Raw genomic sequence first — 26,826 nt, 5'->3', positions numbered from 1 at the left:
TGTGCAATGGTTGGTTTTTTTTGCCTCTGCAGAAAACCCATGAATACTAAAGTAGGTCAGATTGTCCATTATTTTTGTAATAACTACTCTTGCTTCCCTCCTCGGAGAGCTTTCTGCACATCTAGTGTCACTAAATGTAGAAGTGGCGGGATCACAACATGGCTATAATTTGATTAGCTGTGCTAAATACCTAAATGGCAGAATTACATACCATCCCATAGGTGAAATAGCTGAAAAACATTATGCACAGCTTAGATTGTCAATGATGAAGACATTTCCATGTAATAACATGAAGCTGAATGCATTTCAGTAACAGCTTAGTCTCTTTGTCGCCTGCTCTTTCATTCGGGATTACTTTTGTTCCTTTTCTCTCGCTCAAATCTCTTCAGCCTGTTTTAGCTTCGGGCTCCCAGCGGTAGCTCTTGGCTATCTTCATGCTTCCCTTTTGTGTTACGAGAGGCGAGCCCTTAACAGCTGCAGCTTACATCTTCCATGTCTCCTTCCCACACACGCATATCGATGTTTCTGTATACCAGAGCCAGTTTAAGACAAAGGCTCTGTTTAATTTAAACATCCAATGTTGCCCAGAGGATTGGTAGGAGGAAAAAGAAACATGCTTCAGGTGTTTGAAATGTTAAATACAATAAAGGGAAGATATTACATGTGTGGGTTGGTTTGACTCTTCTAGTTTTGATTTCTATTAAAATAGTGCAGGTAAGAATCAGACTTTTTAGCCCCCTAAACCTTACTAGGTCATATTGCTCTGCTATCCCTTAATATACAATTTATTGGAAAAACACTGGATGCCTTAGTAGAATTAACGTCTAGAATTTGCAGTAAAAACAGTCATGCAGTCGATTAAAAGTCACAGCTTCTTCTGTGGTCCCAGGTGATTTTGTGAGTCTGCAGAATCCTCTGGACTCTGCTGTGGATCTGCTCCCAGTAGGATGGACCAGTCTGAAGCCTGAGAAGGATGAAACATCTTGATCAAGTTTCCATCAAGTGTGAGGGCTAGTTTACCAAAACACAGACAACCAATTTTAATTGTGCATATTTGTTGGTCATAACAGTATACAGAGTGGTTTTAAGTCGACTGAGAACGGCCTCTTGTTTTTCCTTAGGTTCTTTCTGTCTGCAACATTTGTTTAATGATTTGAAACATTTAAGCGTGACAAACTGGACCCCGACACAGAAACAGAAGAAATCTCAAATTGGCAAACATTTTTCACAGGACTCTGTAAGAGTTTTACTTTTCAAAGATCTTCTAATTTACTGAGCTGCACATGTTATTTAAAAAAAAGAAATATTTTTTGATAATGTAACTTGTGCCCACTAGTCTGTGCTCTAACCAAAGAAAAGATGTGAACATCCCACCCTAACACTTTAAGGTCTTTGGTATCAGTTAAACATAACATTACTTTCTTTTTCCTTTAAACATCATTCTGACTTTTCCTCAAAATAACTCAAACTATTGGTATTTTAACAAAAATAACTTATTAACAACCAACAGGGTGTGGTACTTAATGCAATAATATATCTTGATAGGTGCTCAATAAATGTCTTTTACAGTAAGTCCGGACGCAAAAGATTGCACTGATAAAAACAAATCCCTCTTTATTGCCTCTTGTCCACGTCCATTTGTTGGTGCTGGAGGGGTGATAACTGCCAGATTGACTCGTATCTCGTCCTACCTGGCAGTGTTGGAACAGGAGCTTTTCATCTGTAATCAGATAAACTCGGTACCTGCTTCAAAAAGTCATCAAGGACAAATCATTCCGAGACATGAATAGACTGAGACTCAGAGGCTTAGAGGGCAAAAAGCTGCCACTGGCATCTGTCATTTTCTTTATAGATCAGAGATTGGTGGAAGCGACGTGCCCCCTTCCCTGTCGGAGGGAATCTACAAAGGCCAAGTCTGATCTCCCACCCAGCAAATACTGCCACGTTTCCAGATGAGAGAAAAGTATCATTCATTTTCTGCAATTTACTTTTGCAGTTTAAGATTGTCTATTGATTTTAATGTTTACTTATAGACTGAGCAAAGCAGAGCAAACAAACAAAACGGGACATCGCTTCTATTGACGCGCTCAGCTGACATCTCCTGTGATTGATGACAAGGTCTCTCTGAACGTAGCAAAGTGTGCATCGGGCCAAATACATCAGTCTCAAGCAGAAAACACAAATCGATACCATTTCCTCTTTGTTTTCCCTTCTCGCTGCCCTTCTTCGTCCGTAATGACCAAACATGACAAGACATCAGCTTCTGTAATTTAAAAGGTGGAGGGGAATTCATCCTGGCCGTCGAGTGTGATCAAAATTAAAGATTAGATGTGTATGTATATACACACACACACACACACAGAGATTTCCCAGCAGCAGCGTATGCAAACACCTCTTGGGATTTTCATATATTTGCTGTACGCGGTAATTGGGAACTGGTACAGGTGCCAGTTTTGCTTTCAAGATCTTTTGGGCAAACACAAATGATGCGCACAGATGGATCTCGACAAATTCAGGGTAAACATCAGGAAAAAAATGAGGATTATGGTCGCTCCGGCTTCAGTGTGACAACGAGGAAGGTTGCACTGTCTGAGTTTGCTGAAATACTTCTTCACATCTAACATGTAACACATAAGAACAAGAACTTACCTGAGAATGTTTTGGTAATTAGTAAAGTCTCGAACACACGGCAGACTGATCGCCTTTCGTCATGTTGCTGCTTTTAGCCACCGACATATTTTTAGACTGAACCAAACATGGTTTCATTTTGACATATTTTTCTGGTTTAAACAGCTGAATAAAATGTGAAAACCCTGCCAGGGGAAGGGATTTACCTGTCTCTGACATTCAGAAGGCCTCCTGGTTCTGATCCAGCCAGGCTACACCGAACTGAGGCAGAACCCCTCATAGGGCTTTTGATCTTGGCTTCATGTCGGGACTGTGTCTTTAGAGACGTCTGGACCCTCACTGAAGGCGATTCTATCTAGAAAAAGTAAAAAAAAAAAAAAAAAAAAAAACGTTACTCAAGTTGTGGACCAGGTTCACCTTGAAACCTTCAGACAAACATGTTTATTTATGCAAAAAAAGTATATTATACATATTTTAGTTTTATCCCTAAAATGGCTTTTAATACAAAGAACATATTTGTGTTCCCAGGCGGTCATTGTTGACAATAAGGTATGTTTCCGACATGCTGACGTATAGTGCCTTTGAAAAGTGTTCACACAACTTTAACTTCTTCTACTCCACATTTTGTCACATTACAACCTCAGACCTCAGTGTGTTTTATGAGGATTGTATGCATTAGAACAACACAGAGCTGCTCATAACTGTGAAGTGTAAGAAAAATGGAGAACATGGTTTTCAAAAATGTTTCAAAACTAAAATCTGACATATGTGGCCTAAATATATATTCCCTCCCTTTTACATTAAATATCACTAAATAAATCCTTCAGATGTAACCTATGTGTAATTAAATGTCAATATTAATCCAGCTGTCCTTCGGTTATGAAATAATATCTCAAGCTTTGAACATCTCATGGAGCACTGTTCAGTCCATCATCTGAAAATGGAAAGGGTGCTGCACATGACTACTCTAGAGGAGTTGCAGAGATCCACAACTCAGGTAGAGAAAATATTGACAAGAGAACTAATTATTGCCCAAGTCTGGTGTCAAGCGGAAAGCTGCTGTTGAAATAAATTAAATTCAGTTTATTTATATAGCGCCAATTCACAACACATGTTGCCTCAAGGCACTTCACAAAGTCAGGTACATAAATTCCAATTAATCCTAATCATTGAACAGTGCAGTCAGATTCAGTTATTTATTTAAATTGGATAAAAAGTTTTTCTATCTAAGGAAACCCAGCAGATTGCATCCAGTCAGAGACTTGAAGCATTCTCTCCTCCTGGATGAGCATGTAGAGACAGTGGACAGTCACTGGTGTTGACTTTGCAGCAATCCCTCATACCGAGCATGCATGTAGCGACAGTGGAGAGGAAAAACTCCCTTTTAACAGGAAGAAACCTCCAGCAGAACCAGGCTCAGTGTGAGCGGCCATCTGCCACGACCGACTGGGGGTTAGAGAGAACAGAGCAGAGACACAAAGAGAACAAAGAAGCACTGATCCAGGAGTCCTTTCTATGGGAAGGAAAAGTAAATGTTAATAGATGTAGCTCCTTTAGTCGTTTCACCTAGAAAGAAAGAACAGATAAACTCTGAGCCAGTTTTCAAGGTTAGAGTCTGAAAGAGAGCACATAGAGTTAGTTACAGTAAAGCTCAGTCAATTGCCATGTCTAGGAGAGAGAAAGGGTTAAACACTGAAAGACAGGACCATGTGGATCATCGGTAGAGGGTGAGCATTAAGTTGTTTCCAGCAGAAGCTCGGACAATTCTCCTCTCCAGAAAGGTGTCACAGGTAGACACAGAGCCAGGCCAGTTGTAGCTTCTAGGAAGAGAAAAGATAGAGAACAAAGTTAAAAGCTGAAATAACAGCAAATAATGCAAAATTGGAGAGCAGTGTGAGAATGTAGCAAAGAGGGTGAAAGTGGTCATTATGTCCTCCAGCAGCCTAAGCCTATAGCAGCATAACTACACAGATAGCTCAGGATAACCTAAGCCACTCTAACTATAAGCTTTATCAAAAAGGAAAGTTTTAAGCCTAGCCTTAAAAGTAGACAGGGTGTCTGCCTCAAGGACTAAAACTGGGAGCTGGTTCCACAGGAGAGGAGCCTAATAACTAAAGGATCTGCCTCCCATTCTACTTCTAGAGACTCTAGGAACCACCAGTAAACCTGCAGTCTGAGAACCAAGTGCTCTGTTAGGAACGTATGGAACAATCAGATCTCTGATGTATGATGGAGCTAGATCATTAAGGGCTTTATATGTGAGGAGGAGAATTTTAAATTCTATTCTAAATTCAACAGGGAGCCAATGAAGGGAAGCTAAAATAGGAGAAATATGATCTCTCTTTTTAATTTTCATCAGAACTCTTGCTGCAGCATTTTGAATCAGCTGAAGGCTTTTAACTGCATTTTATGGACAACCTGATAGTAACGAATTACAATAATCCAGCCTTGAAGTAACAAATGCATGGACTAGTTTTTCAGCATCACTCCTGGATAGGATATTTCTAATTTTGGCAATATTCCAGAGGTGAAAGAAGGAAATCCTAGAAACCTGTTTAATATAGGATTTAAATGACATGTCCTGGTCAAAAGTAACACCAAGGTTTTTTACTTTATTATCGGAGGTCAATTTAATGCCATCCAGGTTAAGTGATTGACTAAGCAGTTTTTTTTTTTTAAAGACTCTGGTCCAAAGACGACAACTTCTGTCTTTTCTGAATTTAGAAGCAAAAAATCATCCAAGTTTTTATGTCTTCAAGACATGCTTGTAGTCTATCTAAGTGGTTGGGCTCATCAGGATTTATGGATAAGCAAAGCTGAGTATCATCAGCGTAACAGTGAAAATTTATCCTAGGCTGCCTGATAATTCTACCTATTGGAAGCATATATATAGTAAAGAGAATTGGCCCAAGTACTGAACCCTGTGGTACTCCACAATTAACCCTGGAGTTTAAAGATGATTTATCATTTACATGAACAAACTGGAATCTGTCAGACAGATAAGATTTAAACCAGCCTAGCGCTGTTCCCCTGATCCCTACAGCATATTCCAACCTTTCTAAGAGAATATTATGGTTGACTGTATCAAATGCAGCACTGAGATCTAACAGAACCAGAACAGACACAAGTCCATTATCTGAGGCCATAAGAATATCATTAGTGACTTTCAGCAGAGCTGTTTCAATGCTATGATGAGCTCTGAAGCCTGACTGAAACTCTTCAAACAGGTCATTGCTGTGTAAATGCTCACACATTTGATTAGCAACTATTTTCTCAAAAATTTTAGATAAGAATGAAAGATTGGATATAGTTCTATATTTTTCAAGTCATCTCAATCAAGCGAAGGTTTCTTAAGTAAAGGTTTAATTACAGCTAACTTAAAAGCCTGTGTTACATATCCATTTACTAAAGATAGATTAATCATATCTAAAATGGGGCTGGTAATCAGAGGGAACACTTCCTTAAATAATTTGGTTGGGATTGGGTCTAACATACAAGTTGATGGTTTAGATGAAGTTAATATTTCTGATAACTCAGGAAGCTTCACAGGATCAAAACAGTCCAAACACAGATCAGGTTCTGCAGTTATTTCCAATGTTGTCTCCAATAGATGTCTCTTTTGCAGTTTGCCACAAACCATGTTGGGACACAAGCAACTGTGGAACTTAACTTTTTGACATCCATGCAAAAGACCATGTGTGATTAATTTAAAAAAAAAAGCACTGAACGTCACCCTGAACACCCCACCCCAACTGTGAAACAGGAATAACAGCATCATGCTGTAGGGATGCTTTTTTCAGAAGGGACAGGGAAGATGGTCAGAGTTGATGGGATGAAGCTTAGAAGCGGCAAAACAATGAAAATTTGGATGGAGGTTCAAATTCCAGCAGGACAGAGAACCCTGGAGCCAGAGCTACAAGAGAATGCTTTAGATCAAAGCATATTCATGTGTTAGAATGGCCTAGTTAAAGTCCAGACCTGGTTCTCACTGAATATCTTTGGCATGATGTCCTAATTTCAACATGATAATCAGACTTACTCTCTCTGTTCTCTGTCTGTAACTTCCAGTGAGAGAAGAATCTACAAAAAGACAAAGAAAAGCTTAGAAGTGCAACACGACCATTTTAAAATTATCCAATCAAATCAATGTATTGTCACTATGCAACAAAATAGGGCAGCATTTTTCTTCGATCTTCAACAGATTACTGGTAAAACATATTGAACAGATAAAAACATAAATAAATGCAATAATTTAACATGCCTCAGTGGGAGGCAGAAAGCTGAGTAGCAACCTGATGACTCTACTGCGATGCAACAGCACTGTCTGCATCATGGCAGCAGCTCAGGAAATTCATGGTAAGGGTGTAAGAAGACTGAAAATGTTTAGAGTCCTGTTCCTGCAGCTGCTCCGTTCCTGACCAGAGGGTAGGGACACTCCAGTGACCATCTCAGCTGCAGGGCTCTCTTTATAGCCATATTGCAGCTGGAGTACCAGGCTTTCAAATTATATATCCATAGAGCTTGCTCCGAATGTTGTCTAGAGATGCAAAAGCTACCCTTTCTAATTTCATAGATGTAAACAAGGTCAGTTTTTATCCCAGGTTGTTTAGAGCTACGTGTTGCTCTGAAGCCTCAGGTTGCTGAACCCTGGTGTGTTCCTTTAACATAAGAGAGTGCATTAACATAAGGAGATTTCAACCTTTTATAAATATAGTAAAATAGCATAACTTCATTGTGTTTAATGCCTAAAACCTGGAAATATTCGCCATTTCTAAATTTGAAAATTAGTTATTGATGAAAAGTGCCATTGTACTAAATGTGTAATAATTTATATAGTAGTGTTTGCAAGATTCTGATGCCTACCTGTGTGTCCAGCTGAGAAACTGACAGAGCGTCTATGCATGCTGCTGTTCAATGTCGAGGAGGAGGATGTCCCCATCCCGGGGGCATTACTGCAGCCAGGGACCTGGAACATCACAGCATGAAGGGGTTTGGCTGTTTTTATGTTTAAACTGAAACACCTGCACATGTTTTCTGTAATAACATCCACTAATCTGTGCCACAAAACTTTAAATGTCACAATAAAAAGCCAATAATTTCCTCCTGCTGCACTGAGGAAATAAACACCACCAAAGAGTAGATTAACCACATTTCCATTGTTCCACATGAAGCAAAAATAGGATTTTTCTCACCTCTTTTTACTTTTGTTGAAGCAAATTGCATTCTGTTTAACAGGAACGACTTTCCTCTGCACACAAGAAGCACTGGAGCTTTGAAACTCGCACTGATAATTCGTTCCTCGTGAGGCTAGACTACTTCATGAGGTGTTTATTTGTTAATTGCGGCCTGACACTCAATTAATGGGGTTAATTATAGAAAGAGGATCACCCCTCAGGAAATGCAGAGGCAGGAAAGCACACTCCTGCCTTTAGATAAAATAACAGCTCTAATCAAGTGAAATTCATTAATGAGTGTGACCAAAACAAAACAAACCCAGCATCTAATAATCGGTTCTGGGAACAGTGTGCGGAGGCCTTCAACAGCCATACCTTGGTATTTAGGAGCTAATGTGGATGAAAAATATAACTAAGGGGATGTAAGGCCCATCAACTGTACAGTAAACCTTCCCATTAGACTGTACGTTAAGAAACTCACTTTGTTTTATGTGTAACTTCTAGAGACCAGTGACTTCAGCCAGATTGTTCTTTTTTAAAATCAGAACGTGAGCTTTCAAATCGCATTCAGGTTCCTCAGTGAGGATAACTGAGCACAAGTAGTCGAAGTCCGCTCATGACGTCAAAATCCATTAAAAGCTAAGATAAAAAGATTAACACCGCCTTATTACTACACCCTTAACTTAATCTGCTTGCATGATTAAGTGAAATTTTGGGAAGCCCCCACTGAGGTGTGACCTGCAGCAACTCAGCCTCCAATTAATCTTATAAACCATGTGTTCAGAACACGTCTATTGCCGGATTTTTAATCAGAGAGCACTATGATTACATTATTAGCCGTCTTTACCTTGTAAGATTTTACCCACAAGCATGATGTTGGTTTTATGGGCCGGGCTAATAGAGATTTAACTGCATGTTGTTCCTATTTTAATCCCGGTTTGGAAAACAGTAACTTTTTAGATTCCTTCATGTTTATCATAATATAAATCGTTTTGCTGAATGTGATCAAGGGAAAGGAGGAGGCTCCGGGCCAGATCCAGACTACGGTTCAGGGAGCATATATCCCTCTGGCCTGAGAACACTTTGGGTTCCCCCACAATAAGCTGGAGAGTGTCAACGGGTCGCTCTAGGGACCGGATATCAGGTAAACCGAGGACGATCAATCGTCTTTGGATGGATGGACAGACGGATGACCAGGTAGAGATAGGTAAGCTCAGGAAAGTTAAATAGCAGAAGTTAAAGAAGAATCCCTCATGGCTGTTTCTAAAAAGTGTAGAAGTGTAGAGAGGGGAGAGAAAGGCTTTTACTCAGACTGCATAAACTCATGTTTAAAACTCAGGTTTAAACTCAGGTTTCTTACACAGATTTCCTGTCAAAATGCCAGACTTTTCCAGATCTAGTCTGTTGCACTCTTTGTAAAATATAAACTACCTAAGTTTACTATGAATTTATGGCAGAAAGAAAGATGAGAAGGGAAAGAAGTAAGGAAAAAAGTAAGAAAGAAAAGGAAGGATGTGACAAAGTGAAGGAAAGCAAAGACCTATACATCCTCCACAAGAACAGAGAACATTGTTCTCTCTCCCAGGGCTGCAAGAACAGGAGGTCATCACTCCTATCCGGACTTGTCAAGAATGCTGCACCTCAGTTCTTGTTAAGTATGAAATGCCCTGACCAGAAAGATCTTTGTGCTTGTACTTACCACCACAGGTAAAAGAACAAATCTCTCTGTTCTTGTGAGTATGTGTTGGCCTTCAGACACAAGCAGGAGAGAAGGAAGGATATGAGAAAAAAAAAAAGAGGAAGGAAAGGACAAAAGAGGGGACACATCGGAAGGACACTGGGAAAGAAGAAAGGACAGAAAGAGGAGATTTAGGATGCAATGATGGAAGGACAAAAAGAAGGGAGGTAGGACAAGGATGAAACGATAACGGGAAGGAGGAAAAGAGAGAAGTGGGAAGAGAATAAGGGAGGTAGGACAAAAGAAAGCATGCAGGGAAGGAAAAGACAAAAAGAAGAAAGAACAAGGACACAAAAAAGAAAACATATATTTTTCCATACTGTCTTTATTTTCCATACCTACACAGACCTGGAAAATACATCAATTGGGTTCAATAAGTCTCTATATGGACTAGGAACCCTGTCATTGTCTGCATGTATAGTTTAAAACCTATTTGGGTCATATATTGTTACACTACCCAGTTTGATAAATCCGCCTATACAGACAGTCCCTGAATGCCTATTAGGATACTGGACACATCTGGCGTGTTATTTCTTCAGAAACCACAGTTTACATGCTTAATTAAAAGCTAATTTTTATCACTTTTAATCCTATTTTATTATTCCAATGGCAAACCCTTTTATTGTAATTTATTATTTATTTAGTATAATTAATTGATTTAATTATTTTATTTGTTAATTAACTTATTATGTTTTATTATCGTTAACATATCATTATTATTATTATTGTTGTTTATCACTTGTTTACTCATTAGAAATAGACAGTGGTATTAGTTCTATTTGCTCTATAGAAAAACACAGAAATCTTTGTTGCACTATTAATGTGTTTCACCTCTTGGGAAGAAAAAGGAAAAATGTTAATTAACATTTTAATTGAGAAGAACTCCCTTTTTAGTTTTTCTCACTTGACAAATCTGAAAAATAAAAATACCAGTTGGACGTTTTAAGCCCTGCAGGTAAAAAAGCCATCTCAAGAAAATGGGCCTGATATAGATAATAACCATTGAAGAGGTATGAAATCGTTCACAACAGATTTGCAGTCAGAGCAAAAAAAAAAAAATAATCCCATTCTTACTGAGAAAATCTGAAGAAATCCAGAAATGATGGAAATAATATTTTAAGACCAAATTGCCGTTTTTTTCCCCCAAGTACTCTAATTTTCTGAGCACTCACTGGCCTGTTCAATTGTTTTGGTTCTATATACATAGAACATTTGACCTGAATCTCACTGTGTATTTTAACTGTCTGTTTGGACAAACACTGGATGCATGTGAAAAAATTAAGGAATCTAAAACAAAAAATAGACAAACCAAAAACGGTGGCTTGCTCTCCGTTTCTTTCCGAAAGTAGTGAGGCCCCAGCTGGAGATGGCTCAGTCGCTGCCTGGTGTCCTCAGACAGTTGGCACATCTTGCGGTGCGTGTAAGAGGACAGGGTTCGTGCCCTCGAGGAAACTGTAGGTTGTTGGTACCCAGCGTCCACAGAAGCTCTGGTGTCACTGTGTTTCCTGTAATTGTTTCTTTGAGGACTCCAGTCCGACGGGGTTGCAAAAAGAGAGCGTCTAGATGTTGACGTGAGAGCACAGTTCGTGCCTGCGGCCTTGACGTTTAGCTTTTCCTCCCAGTCTTTCCGCACAAAAAAGTCTGAATTACCACCATCTGTTTTACCTAATGGTGAAGATTTCTTTGTTGATCTTTGCTGAGATGGGGTTAACAATGGCCTCACCGGAGAACGACAACAGTTCTGTTTGTGACAACAGAGAGAGAAGGTCGTTAACTTTGACTTAACATGCTGACATTCTCATCCACATGTCTAAGCAAGTTCAAAGTTCTCTGAAGGCCTTAATTTATTCCTTTTTACGAAAGCATCCCCCATTTTAGCCATTAAGACTGTTGCACTCAGTCTTGACAGACTTACTCTCGCTGGACAAAACCATTAAACCATTAGCTAAATTATTCCACTTAAGTGTTATAAGAAAACAGCTCTGGCGGTCTGCACTGCCATGGAGACAACCTCTGCAGAATTACTCCAATAACTCTAATGGCCACTAACATCATTCTCTGAAGCAATATCTCACATCCTGCAGGTAATGCCAACCAGGGATAAATAAGTTAAGAGAAAATGTTAATTGCATTTGATGGCCGTCTCTTAGTTTAATATGATAAAAAGACATTGGCCGGCTCGAAAACAAATATAATCTAAATGCTAATTAGGAAAATCACAGCGCATTAAAACTATTTTTAAGAGAAACCAAAGACGAATAAATCATTTGACAATAATCTGATATAATGGAATTAGGACATATGTCCTCATCCTTGAATCTCCATATCTGTTTTTCATTGCTGGACAGACACCGAGAGCAAGACATTTTTCGAGTCCTCAGTTCTGAACAGAAGGCTTGACTAATGTGATCAGCTGTTATTTTCACCACAGGTTTTTAGAGGATAAAGACATCATTCGATGAAGCCTGGCATGTTAATAAGTAACAGGACGGTTAACGTCTACAGCTATCCTTGTAGCTTCTGTCTAAATACTTCAGAATGTTACTTGTTTAAATCCCCTTAACCACAGTGCAAACATGGAGGTGCTGAGCAGTGATCATTTTAGGATGACATCTGACAGAAAGGACAAAACTAAGTACACCTGTGTGTGATGGAAAGGAATTACAGCTCCATCCACAATAATTGGCACCGCTGACTAATGAAGCCCACAGCACGTCAGCCTTATTTGAATTGCGTGTTCTTTTATTTTTTTTCCATTTTGAAGAGAAGACAAATCAATCTATGTCACATAAAATAGTATGTGACATTATATACCCAGGGGAAAGGGAAATTGTGGATTACAAATGCATTCTGCTCAACTTAAAAATAAAGTATAAATGTAAAACTCTCCAGTTATAAGAATTGTTGGGGGGGAGGATTGTGGCACCAGTCATTTTGTTGAAAACAATTATTTCTAACATTGTTTATCTTTGTTTATACTCATAACAAATGTGGACATATCTAAAAAAAAAAACTTTTTATGTGGGTCGAAACAAAAAAAATCTAGCACATTTTGGGATGCATTAAGTATTATTACGTCTATAAAGTATGTCTGCTGTCCCCCGTTTAGTATAGTGTATGTGTATTGGTATGAAGGATATCTAATTTTTATTTTTCTATTTAAAAGATCAGCACATCATCTTGGTCTGAAAGCTCAAAAGGTCAATACGGTTTATGAGTGCCCCAAAGAGGTCAAATATGTGTTAGCGGAGTTGATCAAAAAATAGGTTTAGTCGCCCGAGAGTTGGAGCCACAGCAAGCATTTGACATGTCGAGGTCAGAGGACACACATCATCTGCAAAGTGTAGCAAGAGTAAATAATGTTACGGTCATCTTATATTTCTATCTTTCTGCACGTAAGCCTTATATCTTTATGTGATTGTAATGTAAGACAGATGCATGATTCCCAGACTAAACAATGCACTCAAAGGCAAATTCTTTCATAACAATTTAAGTGAGAATATGCTATTGCGACAAAAGATTAATTTATTTTAGGTTAATTGAACTGAAGAAAATAAATATGGAAGATGATGCCTGAAAAGGACATAAACGTGTGTCCTGAATTAGCTTTCCACTAAGATGTGTGCTGGATTGCAATCCACTAACAACACAGACGTTACTGAATTTATACTCAAATTACAAAACCCTACATTATGGCAGCTTTAAATGTGCTTTTTTAGGTCTGCATGTAAGGGTCCTTTTGAAGACAAATCTTGGAAAACTCTTATTCAAGTTTACCTGCTTAATTTAGTCAACTCCTATTTACCTGTGGGATCATGGTCATAATATCTGAATGCAGAAAAACTGAAGCAATTGACCCAAAAGAGACAAATATTTTTAGTTGCTACAAATTCACACTTCTGGCAATATTTCAGTTCAAACAATTTACTTGCAGACACCGTAATCATATGAAATTAGGAATAATTCAGGTTTTTTGGAGAAGAAAAGAAATCCAAAATGTTAATACAAAAGAATCGCATCAAAAGATGCCACTGTTATTCTGAAGTTAAGATGTTGGCTACGACTGTGTTTATACTGATGGGTGCAGAGGTTTTGTGGGAGTCGCCTTCCTCCTAAAGCTGTGTTAGTAAACAACAAGGCTTGTCAGCAGGGGAGACATGTAGTCAGGAAAATGCCTATGCTGAGAAGCTATTAGGCGAGAGAAAATGGAGAAATCCTACTGTCTGACAGCCACAGCGCTGCTTTGATCCAGGCATCACCCTGAGGGGCCGCTGCAGAACACTGTGACAATCTGTTTCACTGTCAGTGACATCCCATTCAAACTAATGGCTTAGCTTAGGTTAGTGCACCTGGGAGACGCATGGGAGTCTGTTTGGCACAACATGCCAACCGCTGTGTAAAAGATCATATGCTGCAAAGAGATTGTGACAAATTTTCATTCATGCTGTTTTTACCTCTTTTTGAGTCCTCTTAGTTCCCTGTGAATGAGATAAAGTGTGCTCAAACAGAACACGATTGATTTGAAACAAACCGTACAACAGAGGACTATTTCTATTGGTTACTTCAGAAATTATTATCCTGGATATATGGTATAGTCGGGGAAAATAAAAAAAAAACAAAAAATAAAAAACAGAGCCAATACCGATTGGAATTACCAAAGACAAACCATGAACACGTTACTCGATGCATTTCACTACGAGAATATCAGTCAGTCAGTCATTTTCTACCACTTATTCCAAAGTGGGTCGCAGGGGAGCTGGTGCCTATCTCCAGCAGTCTATGGGCGAGAGGCAGGGTACACCCTGGACAGGTCGCCAATCCATTGCAGGGCATCACTCAAACAACCAAGCACACACTCATTCATACAACTAAGGGCAATTTAGAGTGACCAATTAACCTAACAGGCATGTCTTTGGACTGTGGGAGGAAGCTGGAGTACCCGGTGAGAACCCACGCATGCAAACTCCATGCAGAAAGACCCCTGGACGAGAATCGAACCCAGGACCTTCTTGCTGCAAGGCAACAGTGCTACCAACTGCGCCACCGTGCAGCCCCATGAGAATATCATTGAAAGGTTAATTTTATTGCAGTTATTCAGTTGAAAAAGTGAAACTCCTACATTATATAAATTCATTACACATCAAAGAAAAAATGGATTTTAGATATGGAAGAGTCAGCCTACTGAAAAGCATGTCCATGTCCCTCTTGTGCATTCTTTGCATTCAATTATTGCATCAGGGTGGCATGTCGGTGAGAAGAAATGTCTGTGGCTCTGCTGAGGTATTAAAGAAGCATCAAGTTCTCAAAAATTTCCTGCTACACAACCTTGCTGAATTTGGACAATTGACCAAAACCTGAACATAACGGAGTGGAAATTTCAAAATGGGCCTCAAGCAACTTTGATTCTGTGCTTGTTTTTCTGCCATATTTATTTTCCTTCCACTTAACTTTACTTGCTTATATGCTTGGATAAAAGAACTCTGAACAGCCAGGATCCTTAACAATGAACTTTGATGGCTTTACCCTGCTTGTGGAGGACGTCAATGACTTTCTGCTGGTCAGCTATTAAGTCAAAAGATTCTGTGTAGGAGATAACGTAACAATTCTGAATAAGCAAACGATTTTTCTATATGTCTTATGCAATTTCAAATGTTCATTTTACTTTTTGAACTGAATTAGCGAATGAAATTATCTTTTCAATAATTTTCTAATTTATTGAGATATACCAGAAGAAAGAAAGAGGGGGATCAAAATCATAACAGCAAAAGACAAGACAAAGGATAACATTTTTATCGGACCTGAGTACTTCCACCTTAAAATCCCCAGGGATGAGTGCCAGCATATAAAATGGAAAGAGATATTATGGTGTGAAAACTTGACATGAGAAAGAAGCCTCAGTATCAGCATCACCGATCTGCCTTCCCATAATTACATTTACGAAGAGGGAACAAACACCCTTCGAAGTGCTGCTCCTATGGGCAGTAGTCATGGCAACAACAAAGGCTGGGTATGTTTAGAGAAAACAGACAAATGTGATGGCGAGCAACACCACTCTTTATGATCCTCTATAGATCATTCAGGACATGCGGGATCATATATTTCTGCCAAGAGCAAACAAACTCACAAAGATGTATTAAACAGACACACTTACAGGTGATGGAGCCCAGCTGTCTCTTCCACCACTCTCCTCTATGACTGATACCGTTGCAAACTCCACTTTAGGAGAGATTCCCTGGCAAGAGACGGACAACAAAGAAAACAACATTTTTAAGAGTGAGAGGAAGACAAAAGGACACTCAGAGAAGCTCTGTAAGGGACACCAATTTACAAGCACAAATCTTCAATCTGTTTCTGAGACAAGGAAAAAAAACAAACAGCAGAATAACAGAAAGGCTCTAGTGATGTTTAAACAATATGGCATTTTGCTAAAGACATCTAAATTGTTACGTAGTCCTCAAACACAAACACATAAAAGCACTGGCAAGGGGAACGGTGTTTAAAGACATTTCACTATGCCAGTTGGTGCCTTGGAGGACAAGGGGAATGATAGAAAAACAAACTGCAGTCAGGGAGAGGTGAGGGGATGAAAGCAGGTGGTAGAAAGAGAAAAACATGAAACAAACACGCATGTTTTAAACTTTTTTGATAGAGTTAAGATAGTCAACTTCTTTTTTTCTGAATAAAACACTTTATCAAAGACACAGTAGAGCTTTTGATTTGGTAATCTTATCAGGTGCACAGATGTCAAATCCACTAAGATAAGAAGTAACAATTTTCTTCCACCTTATAAATGTCTTGGTCCTGATCACTGTAGATTACATGGTGATTTCTGTAGCATTTATATGAGGCATAAATCAGCTTTAAAACAGTGAAATTCGTCCTTGATTGACTGGTGTAAAGGTGTGCAGTTTAAATGTCTTGGCTTTGTGCTTTTGTAAGCTGGAAACAAATAAAAGCAAAACCTAGCTACCCAATAGTTAGATTTGTTAAAATACCTCTGTTTTCCATGTGACTCCATGACAAATATTTTTGATTCTAAACAAGTAAAAAAGAAAAACATAAAAAATCTGAAGGTCAAACTTCCAGGCCTACCTGACTTAAATGCTCATTCTCTCTTCAGCCGATATTTAAACTCTAAATACAAACGTTAATGACAAATTTATGGCTGATATTTCTACTGTGCTCAGCATTTAAATATGTTACCTGCAGAAAAGACGTCAAGGTTAGACAAAGGTTGAGGTTTCCTTCCACAGATGTTTTTTGCAACAATATTTTTCTGAAATATTTTCAGAAATACCATTAAAGAAACTTATAGGCAAATTGGAATCTAATAGATTCATCCTCCTAAGTTATAAAGTTCCTTGATAATGAAGTTTATTGCTTACAATCAGAAAATACATTAAGCACAATAATGAACCGCATGAAGTCTGATCTATACAAACCTAATCTCAGATCACAGAAATAAAGGGCACAACAGATAACCGGCTCACAGGAAACGTGGAAGATCTTTTCATCAGTATGTCTCTTTCTGCAGCTTCTTCTCTGGCAACCAGACTGGGACCAGGGTACAGAAAATCTCTGCTGCATTCTTCCACCGTGGCAAGAATCTCCCCCTCTAAAAGCAATGCACAGTAACAGAAACACACAGTTACATTTAATCTGCAATAAAAACCTCCTTTTTCTCACTGCGATGACTTAACTGAGTGGAGCTTAACATGTCCATATGGCATCATCAAAAAGCATACCTGGAGGGACCAATTGAATCAGCTCAAAAACTGTTGTGTCAGCTGAGGAGAGGGAAAGCATAAACAGTCTGTAAGCTAATGATTGCTATCTCAGCTAATAGTCTTTAAGCGTGCAAAGAACAAATTCAGGACTAAGAGATGAGCAAGCAAATCCCAGATGGCCATTTACCTTCGAGGAGGTCAGCTACATCAGCAGGGTCAACAACGCCTGAGAAGGTCTGGTAAAACAGATAGAGTACAAACAAAACAAATCGATATTAATAACAACAGCAGACTGACAGGCCTGAATCTATCTCAGCCATTCTCAGTGTAAACAGGCAAACCTTTATAAGGAAACACTGAGATATAGTGAAACTGCAATGATTGCTGGTAACAATATCAAGAATGTATTCAAAAATAATAACAGTCATCTTACAATCTCAGGAATCCCAATAACGTATAACCAGTTAGAAGGAGAAAGAAGTGAAGTGCCTACCAAAAGACTTTTTCATATTTTGTCCACGTCACAACCACAAACTTCATTGTATTTAATTGGAATTTCATGTGATGGGCCAAAACAAAGCAGCACATCATTTCTGAAGGGAAAGGAAAAAGATATAGAACATTTTTTTCCAGTCCAGTGTGCATTTTTATTCAGCTCTGTCAAGTCAACACCTCTCTACTGTTTTGCAGGCTCAAACAGGCTTCCTTCCAGGATTTCCCTGTATGTAGCTGCACCCATCAACTCTGGGCAGTTTTTCTTTTAAAGCTGACGAAAAGCACCCCCCAGCATGCTGCTGCCACCACCATGTTTTACTGGGGATGATGTGCAGTGTTAGTTTTCCGCCACACACAGTGCTTTGCAAACAGGTCCAAAAAATACATTTTGGTATCACCTGATCGAAGCACATTCTTCCATTTTTGGTGTGTCCAAATGTTTTTTCTTGAGACTCGTCCGTCACGACTAAATTTGCGATAACACCTGTTCTATCAACATATCCTTCCGCCTAAATTGTGGATCTCTGCAGCTCCTCTAGAGCCGTCCTAGACCTCTAACCTGCTTCTCTGATTAATGCTCTCTTCGCCCAGTCTGTTGGTTTAGGTAGATATCCATGCTCCGTAAGATGTTCAAAGCTTGGGATATGATTTTAGAACCAAATACCACTTTAAACATCTCCACAATTATATCCATGACCTATTCTGTGTGTTCTTTGATCCTTATGATGCCATTTGTTCACTAATATCCTCTAACAAACCAGTGAGGCCTTCATAGAATACCTGGATTTATACAGAGATTAAATCTCTCGCTGGACTCTGGATTTTATTTAGATATATCAAAGGAAAGGCAGCTGGCTACAAAATATATGCCATACTTGTCAGATTTTTATTTAATACTTTTTATTTTATTTTTTTTCTACTTTACAACTACACGCTAAAATCCCAATAGTATACTCTGGTGCTTATGGTGGTAATGTGAAAAATTGTTCAAGTAGTACGGATTAAATGGTGACAAATGTTTCAAATAGAAAAACAAAAATCTACTGCGCGATGGGTAGTTTTCAATAATGATCCAATGTTGGTAAAGTCAATGCGTAACTTTGTTTTACAACAGTTATAACAAAACCAATCGTTCTACTAATAACCAGCTGCAGGCAGAGGACAAGAGAGCATCGTGATTTCATTGAGGTCTGCTGTTTTATTCTCACCTTGACAAAAACCATTCTGTGGTTGAACAGTAAAGGGAAAAGAGGTGGCAAACATGGAGTCTTCTTGTACTGGCCCATTAGACGCACACTGAGGTAGATTTCATTTTTTTTGTGCAGAAGGACCCCTGGGCATGTAACCTGGAAACACCATGTCAGCAATTCAACAGATTAGTCCTTCCTTGCAAGAATACATTAATTCATTCATTCATAAATCTACAGTGGCAGTTTCACATTTAGATTAAGTCTGGCATTGTTAGAAATATCATTCTCAGTATAATTAATTCAAATCAAATGTATTTATATAGTAAATTTAAAAGCAACTGCTGTTGGTCAAAGTGTTGCACACAAAACAACAAATTGCAACAACAGTTTAAAGTTAAGAACAATTATCACCACCTCACCTGAAGGTAGGCCGATGGCTGTTAGCTTACTTAATTGCTATAAAAAAAATGTATTTAACTTGAGTTTTGATTAATTTTCAAAATACTTTAACCTTGCAACATAAGTGAACATTTATAGATAGGTGGCAGGTGTCTGATCACATTTTACAGAAATCAAAAATAAATATGTCAAAGAAAGAATAAATTCTAAAACAATTAAATGTCTAGTAAGTTTGGTCAGTAATCTACACTTTATTATTATTCACGCCACTTTATTAGGTACACCTTGCTAGTACCAGGTTAGACCCCCTTTTGCCTTCAGAACTGCCTTATTCCTTTGTGGCATAGATTCAACAAGGTACTAGAAACATTCCTCAGAGAGTTTGGTTCATATTGACATGATAGCATCACACAGATGCTGCAGATTTGTCGGCTGCACATCCATGATGCGAATCTCCCGTTCCACCACATCCCAAAGGTGCTCTATTGGATTGAGATCTGGTGACGGTGGAGGTCATTTGAGTCCAGTGAACTCATTGTCATGTTCAAGAAACCAGTCTGAGATGATTCGTGCTTTATAACATGGCGCGTTATCCTGCTGGAAGTAACCATCAGAAGATGGGTACACTGTGGTCATAAAGGGATGGACATGGTCAGCAACAATACTCAGGTAGGCTGTGGCATTGATACGATACTCAATATGTACTAAGGGGCCCAAAGTGCACCAAGAAAATATCCCCCACACCATTACATCACCACCACCATCCTGAACCTTTGATACAAGGCAGGATGGATCCATGCTTTCATATTGTCGCCAAATTCTGACCCTACCATCTGAATGTCGCAGCAGAAATCAAGACTCATCAGACCAGGCAACGTTTTTCCAATCTTCTATTGTCTAATTTTGGTGAGCCTGTGTGAATTGTAGCCTCAGTTTCCTGTTCTTAGCTGACAGGAGTGGCACCCGGTGTGGTCTTCTGCTGCTGTAGCCTATCTGCCTCAAGGTTCGACGTGTTGTGCGTTCAGAGATGCTCTTCTGCATGCCTTGGTTGTAACGAGTGGTTATTTGAGTTACTGGTGCCTTTCTATCAGCTTGAACCAGTCTGGCCATTCTCCTCTGACCTCTGGCATCAACAAGACATTTGCGCCCACAGAACTGCTGCTCACTGGATATTTTCTCTTTTTTGGATCATTCTCTGTAAACCCTAGAGATGGTAGTGCATGAAAATCCAAGTAGATCAGCAGTTTCTGAAATACTCAGACCAGCCTGTCTGGCACCAACTACCATGCCACGTTCAAAGTCACTTAAATCACCTTTCTTCCCCATCCTGATGCTCAGTTTGAACTGCAGCTGATCGTCTTGACTATGTCTACATGCCTAAATGCATTGAGTTGCTGCCATGTGATTGGCTGATTAGAAATTTGTGTTAAAAAGCAGTTGGACAGGTGTACCTAATAAAGTGGCCAGTGAGTGTACATTTACTTTATAACAATAAGAAATGTTCCAAGGTTCTTACAAAGTATTCTGACAAGATTTTGTACTTTTCTGCACTCAAAATTCCTACATTTTAGGTCTTTTTAAAGCTAGTTTAAAGTATAAACAAAACAGTTCAATGAATTTACCAGACATTTTTTTACAGTGGCCAGGCTTTAAAAACAGAACCTGTAAAAAACTAAAAACTATAAGGAAGAGGATGGATGGATGGAAAAAATAATTAGGTGGATAAATGGAAGAATGAATGACTGAAGGAGAGACAAATTGATGGATTACCACACAGAAAAATAAATTCCATAATTTCCAGACTGAGTAGGAACCATAAAAAAAATCACTTAATGTGCATGACTGGGATTTAAAAGTTCAAAATAAACCACTCGGTTTTGTTTTTATTTTTGATCACCCTTTCGTGTCATGTGTTTAAAACTCCAATGGCCACCTCGGAATTTTATAAAACATGAACAGCACTGTATGACTACTACTAAAGTAAATGTAAAAGCATAATATCGTCTGGTAAGCGACATCAACATATCTGTCACAAATTAACTGGTGTACTAACTGGGTATTTTGGGAGACCGGGAAAACAGGATGTAAACCTGCTAGCTAGCTTAAGCCCCTAAACCACTAGCCTCAAGTCAGTTTTCTGGATTTTGTACCGAAGCGGCAGCAGAAGGATACACTTACTGTCTGAATGTCCAGGTACACTGTACATCTTAGAGACCTCTGGTGGTTTCTGTTGGAGTTAACCTTCTTCTTCATCGCCACCATTCATCTGACTCTCCAAAGTTCGTCGTCATAACAGCAACAAGCACAGAGCGGATGTGGAGTCACGTGACCACGAGGTAACAAATCAGAGCTCTCTGTCTCCTTCTCAAATAACTGAACATGTTCAGCCAGGATTTCAGCTACAAATCGCCGCGAATATCCAAATAATCTCTGTCCAGTTGGGCAGTCATCTCTATTACGATAAAATGTCTGGGGAGAGGTGTCTTGGTTCCACTAAAAATGAACTAAAACTCTTAACTAATACCAGCTTTCATAAAAACAAGGAGGTACAAATGAGAGCAATGCTCGTACATGGTAACGTTTTAATTATTGTTTGTAAGTTTTTAATACCAATTCATTCCTGCAAGTCAAACAGATGAATAATTCTAGTGCCTTGTTACAGCATTTCTGTCCTTGAACTCCACATGTAGTCACTACAACCACATTCGTCAATGTATTTTATTGGACTGGATGTGAGACAAAGTAGGGCATATTGGTAAAATGGGAGGAAAAATGAATTTTTTTTTTTTTTTTTTTTTTACAAATACTAAATGGTGTGGCATGGGTTTGTAATGCCCCTTTGCCCTAAATATAACCTAATGCAGCCAACCTTTGTTTAATGAGATTTCACTATTAATCCAGCCATTCTGTGGTCATGTCAGATGTTTGTTAGAGAAGATGAACAAACAGCGTCGTGAAGACCAAGGAACACACAGGATATGATTGTGGAGATGTTTAAAGTTGGAGTTTGGCTATAAATCAATATCCCAAGCTTTGGACATCTCAGTGAACTCTGTTTAGTTAATCAGAAAACGGAAAGGACATACTCGACCACCTAAACTGACAGGCCAGGCAATTCATCCGGAAAGTAGCCACAAGACTCCTGATAATCATTTGGTTCAGGTGGATGAATATGTTCAAAGTACAACTTTTAGTCATGGATTCTTCCAATTTCACCTTAAAAGAAAAGTGACAAGAAGAAAGTAATTACTGAGGAAAACCATAAAAAGTCTCATTTGCAATTTAACGCAAGCCATGTAGAGGTCACTGCAAACAGCTGGAAGAATGTGCTCGTCAGATGAGACCAAATCATACAATTTAAACCTCCTTACAAAACACTATACATGGTGGAAAACAAGCTACACATGAACATGGTAACATCTTCAATGTGAAACATGGTGGTAGCACTATCATGCTGTGGGTATGCTGTATTCCTTAGGACTGGGAAGCCGAAAAACAGGGCAAATCTGTGGCTGCAAAAGACAATAAACATACAGCCAGAGGACAGTGGAATGCTTTAGATCCAAGGATATTTGTGTGTTCAAGTAGACTTCCTTTGAATATTGATGTTCACACATGTTCTCTATGCAATTAATGGAGGTTCAGCTATTTTGTAAAGAAGACTAGAAAACAAAATCCCAGGTTTTAGAGTGCAATGCTTGTAGAGGCATAATCCTTAAAAAACCTACATATGAAGCAATAGATAGGTTCTAGAAAGTAATTTCTAAGGGTGCTGAATACAATACACCTCATAGTTTTTAAATTTCTGTAAACGATTTTGAAAACCACATATGATTTCCTTTCACTTCACAATAATGTACTACTTTGTTCTACAATATATAATCCTGGTTAAATACAGTGGAGTTTGTGGTTGTAAACAGAACAAAATGTAAAACACTTTAAAAGGTGTAAATATTTTCCCTTAAGACAATGTGTGGCCCAGTGTATTTCACAATTCATGTCCAAGGATTTAGCATGAGAAATATAGAGAACACTTTGCTTTACATCTCTGTAATCTATATTAATCTCAGGACAATAGGCTTTACAGCACTGCAACAAAACCAAGTAGACCAGAAGTATGAAGTGGTTAAATATTTAATGAATTGACAAAAAACAACAAGTCAATCATTACATTAACAAATATATTTTCTCAACAAAAAAAGCGGCCTTAAATAACTTTTAGGGCTTCATCTGACCCCCCCCCCCCCCCACGCGTGTGCGTGCGTGTGTATGTTTAGTTTCTTTTAACAGTCCGAGAACATGCATTAAGTTAACTGAAGATACACATGGTTAGGTGTGAGTGTTTGTGAATATAGTTTGTGTTGGATTAGTAACTGGACCTAGTCTTTCAGAGACCGCGGACAATACTAATAAAAGATAGATGTATGGATAGATAGTCAAGGAGATTTGGAAACCATTAATGCAAAGTCTGAAGGATCCTCTTGTCACAATGCTTCAGTCTGCATCTACGAGCGTCCAGAACATTGGTTCTTCTCCGATTTCCTGTCGCTTGTGTCTCTGCCAACACCAGTCTTGCTTTTGCCTGTCTGGGACATACCATCAGTGCTGCACACAAAAACATATCATCATGGTTTACACAGGTTGTGGCATTACAATCACAGAACAGCAACAGAAAAGAATTTGTTTTGTTTTGTTTTAATACTGCCATAAAGTTATACCTGTGAATATTAGTTGGTCTGTTGTCCTTGATGAGGTTGCTGAGTTTGTAATAATCCAGGAAAGTTCGAGCCACATTCCTACCCAGCTTCATATCTAAGGATAGGGAATTAAGGCTTATTCTACTCCTGAAACTGAACATTTTGAAAACGCAGCCGGACAAACACACATGACCAAATGGAACATGTGGAGTAAATATAAATGTGGTAGAAAATGAGTTGTGCGAACAATGGGACCTAAAATATCATGCAAGATGAGGAGTCTCATGTTGAGAAACCACACAAAAATCCTGTCCTGACTTATTCAGATGGCACCTTCTATCCAACAGAACCTTTAAGCATAATATTGTTGAGTGCTGTAATTTTTTATAATTTGTAGCTTTCCCTTTGTTTTCCTGACTGCTCTTAGCAGGAGGCAGCTGTTTTACTTAAAAGCTTCAGAGCAATACCTCCCAGAGACTTAGCATAAACTGGCAAACATTTCAAAGCATAAAACGCTCTTATCCCCCAGAAAGAACAAAACGGCTGGCTTAAAACCATACTCCACATGTGCTTTTTATTTTCCAGACTGACAAGTCAGAATACTCTGTGTGAGGGGAGTCTGGGCCAATTCATCCCTTCACCTTTTTTCACTCAGACGTTGCCATTTATTCACAACTACATCTGTTTTGCACCAATAAAACAAAGCATTTCATATTCATGTACTAAACCATTTAGGAACATTTCATGTCAGCCAGTAAGGAAAAAACGTTATGTATTTTTATACAGTGCATGTAAACATCTGGTTTCAACTGTAGACTGAAGAAAACCAAGACTTTTCCTCTGTCTGAGGCTAATCAATGCAAAACTAGATGTGTCACCAAGGCAGCAAGAAAAACCAGTATGAAACTGATCAAATGGCTGCAGGCACATCACTGAATCAAAAACTCAAACAATATGTCAGAAAATGACCCATATGGTTTAGTTTTAATGTACTTTACTTTCTAAATATTATACAATACAGTAGATGTATATTGATTGTGGTTGTGATTCCTGTATGGCCCTGTTTACTCTTACATGAGAGATTATAACCCCTGATCAAATCAAAATAACTGAGTGGCACCATGCTGGTAGCTAATACTTATCATAGTCATATAATCATGCTTCTTTATAGTAGAATATGAAGAGATAATAGAAAAATCGTCATTTGTTAAATAACAATACAAAATGTTCCCCTGGACATATGGCTCGTATGAAACATCCCCAGGAAGTTGGCTTCTTGTTGTACCCAAAAGTTAAATGGTAAAGGGATGAAATGACTAGACCTTGCCAGAAAGCTCTACATTTTGTGTATTTTTGAAAAGATTAAGAAAATGGATGGGATGGATGAATGTGTGATTTATTTTTTCACCCCATCTCCTGAGAATCAGGAGATCAGGTGCAAAATTTGCGCACTAAACAACACTACAGCCTGCAAATAAAACTTTAAAAATGTATGAGTATTTACAGCATATTGCATTTTTTTAGATCAATGATGTGTCACATGAATAAATCCTCAGACATATGCAGCATGCATATGAAAAAGGCTTAAAACACAGTGTTTGTTCTTGCCAACAAACCTGGGGATCAGCAATAAATAACTAAAAACAAGCACCTAAAGAAACGAGCAGTGCAAATGTTCAGCCTACAACACACTGCTAACATAAGTTGGGCTAAATTGACTGTATTTTACTCACATCAGACAAATGTATGACACTGGTATGAGTCAGACAAAGCAATTACTTATAAACTGAAGCCTAATTTAAATTCAGAGGTGAGTGCACACATCATCTCAGCTGTCCCTTACTACATTAGGAACCCTATCAATAACTTGGATGCTTTTATAAAACAGTCGAGCAGCTATGAGTGCTTTTGCCAAGCCTGTGATTATTAGGACAGCAGGGCAAGTAATGGTGCCAGTCAGTTTCAGATAATGAAGAAACAGAAGAACGCTGAATGCCAACAATGTTCCCAATCACCAAGAGTGAGGATATGGTGAATACGGATAAATAAGAACATTGCCACTACAAGGAGTAAATTTTATCGAGTTGCTGAAGTGAGTGCACTAGGAAAACACATTAATACAAGCTGCCAGTCTGTTTCAATACATCTCATCCTCCCCTTTCAACCATCTTCCATCCATGTGTAATGTCCAAATGCATTCAGACACAGAACAAACAGATCCATGAGGGTTTTTCCTAATCTTGTGCCACTGATGTTTGGCTGCCTCCATCCTTCACCTGTCTGTAAATTGATGAAGCAGCAGAGTGTCATCATCTTTCTTCTGGTCATTACCTTGTTGATACTCAGATACAGCCTAACATGTAATGAACTATCCATCTGTCTTAGCTGTGCAAAAGGAAAACAAAACAAAAAAAAAAACTTTTTTACACTACATGATAAACATTTACAGTAGTTGATCATAATACATTTGCAGTTCTAACAGGCAGCCTGGGTGCTTAGTTTTAAAATGGTTTTCCCCAAAGAATCTCAAGCAACACCTACACACAACTAACACACTTGGCAAATTAGAACTGTGAATGAGCAAGCAGCCCCCTCTGTGGTTAGTGCCACCATTTGGCCTTTGTATGTTCACAAGTCAGCACTGGACATCCTTCTTTACACCACAGGCTGATGGAAAACCTCTCCACATGTCTCCAGAATACAGTTTATTCACCATCTGGCTGTCTGGGAGCCTTTCGTTAGGCGAGATCTGCACTGTTTCTGTGTGTGTGTGTCCAA

The 26,826-nt window shown here is 38.7% G+C and overlaps 2 protein-coding genes across 4 annotated transcripts in view; both read right to left on the bottom strand.

Moving 5' to 3' along the window:
- Positions 1-769: 769 nt before the first annotated feature.
- Positions 770-21,695, bottom strand: spata6 (spermatogenesis associated 6). Of its 3 annotated transcripts, XM_047374772.1 has the most exons (11): positions 21,530-21,693; positions 18,971-19,108; positions 17,455-17,503; positions 17,286-17,327; positions 17,031-17,155; positions 15,692-15,772; positions 10,850-11,281; positions 7,492-7,594; positions 6,668-6,708; positions 2,835-2,983; positions 770-964 (listed from the first exon to the last, which is right to left on the bottom strand). In XM_047374772.1, the coding sequence occupies exons 1-11, from the start codon at positions 21,611-21,613 to the stop codon at positions 859-861; spliced, it is 1,350 nt and encodes a 449-aa protein (XP_047230728.1). In that variant the 5' UTR covers positions 21,614-21,693; the 3' UTR covers positions 770-858. The 3 variants fall into 3 exon arrangements, 2 of the variants coding, with proteins under 2 accessions (XP_047230728.1, XP_047230729.1); XR_007039638.1 differs by lacking the exon at positions 6,668-6,708 and having other exon boundaries at positions 21,530-21,695; XM_047374773.1 differs by lacking the exon at positions 10,850-11,281 and having other exon boundaries at positions 21,530-21,695.
- Positions 21,696-23,469: 1,774 nt separating this feature from the next.
- Positions 23,470-26,826, bottom strand: part of agbl4 (AGBL carboxypeptidase 4) — a 479,295-nt gene continuing 475,938 nt past the window's right edge. Inside the window, exons 12-13 of the mRNA XM_047374823.1 lie at positions 24,070-24,163; positions 23,470-23,956 (exon numbers count right to left, since the gene is read on the bottom strand). Of these exons, the coding sequence (XP_047230779.1) occupies positions 23,857-23,956; positions 24,070-24,163 (194 nt within the window). The 3' untranslated portion in view covers positions 23,470-23,856. The remainder of the gene's footprint in view (positions 23,957-24,069; positions 24,164-26,826) is intronic.

This window comes from Girardinichthys multiradiatus, chromosome 9 (assembly GCF_021462225.1).
Source record: "Girardinichthys multiradiatus isolate DD_20200921_A chromosome 9, DD_fGirMul_XY1, whole genome shotgun sequence".
NCBI classification, from domain to species: Eukaryota; Metazoa; Chordata; class Actinopteri; order Cyprinodontiformes; family Goodeidae; genus Girardinichthys; species Girardinichthys multiradiatus.
This window is presented reverse-complemented; position numbering and strand designations above follow the sequence as displayed.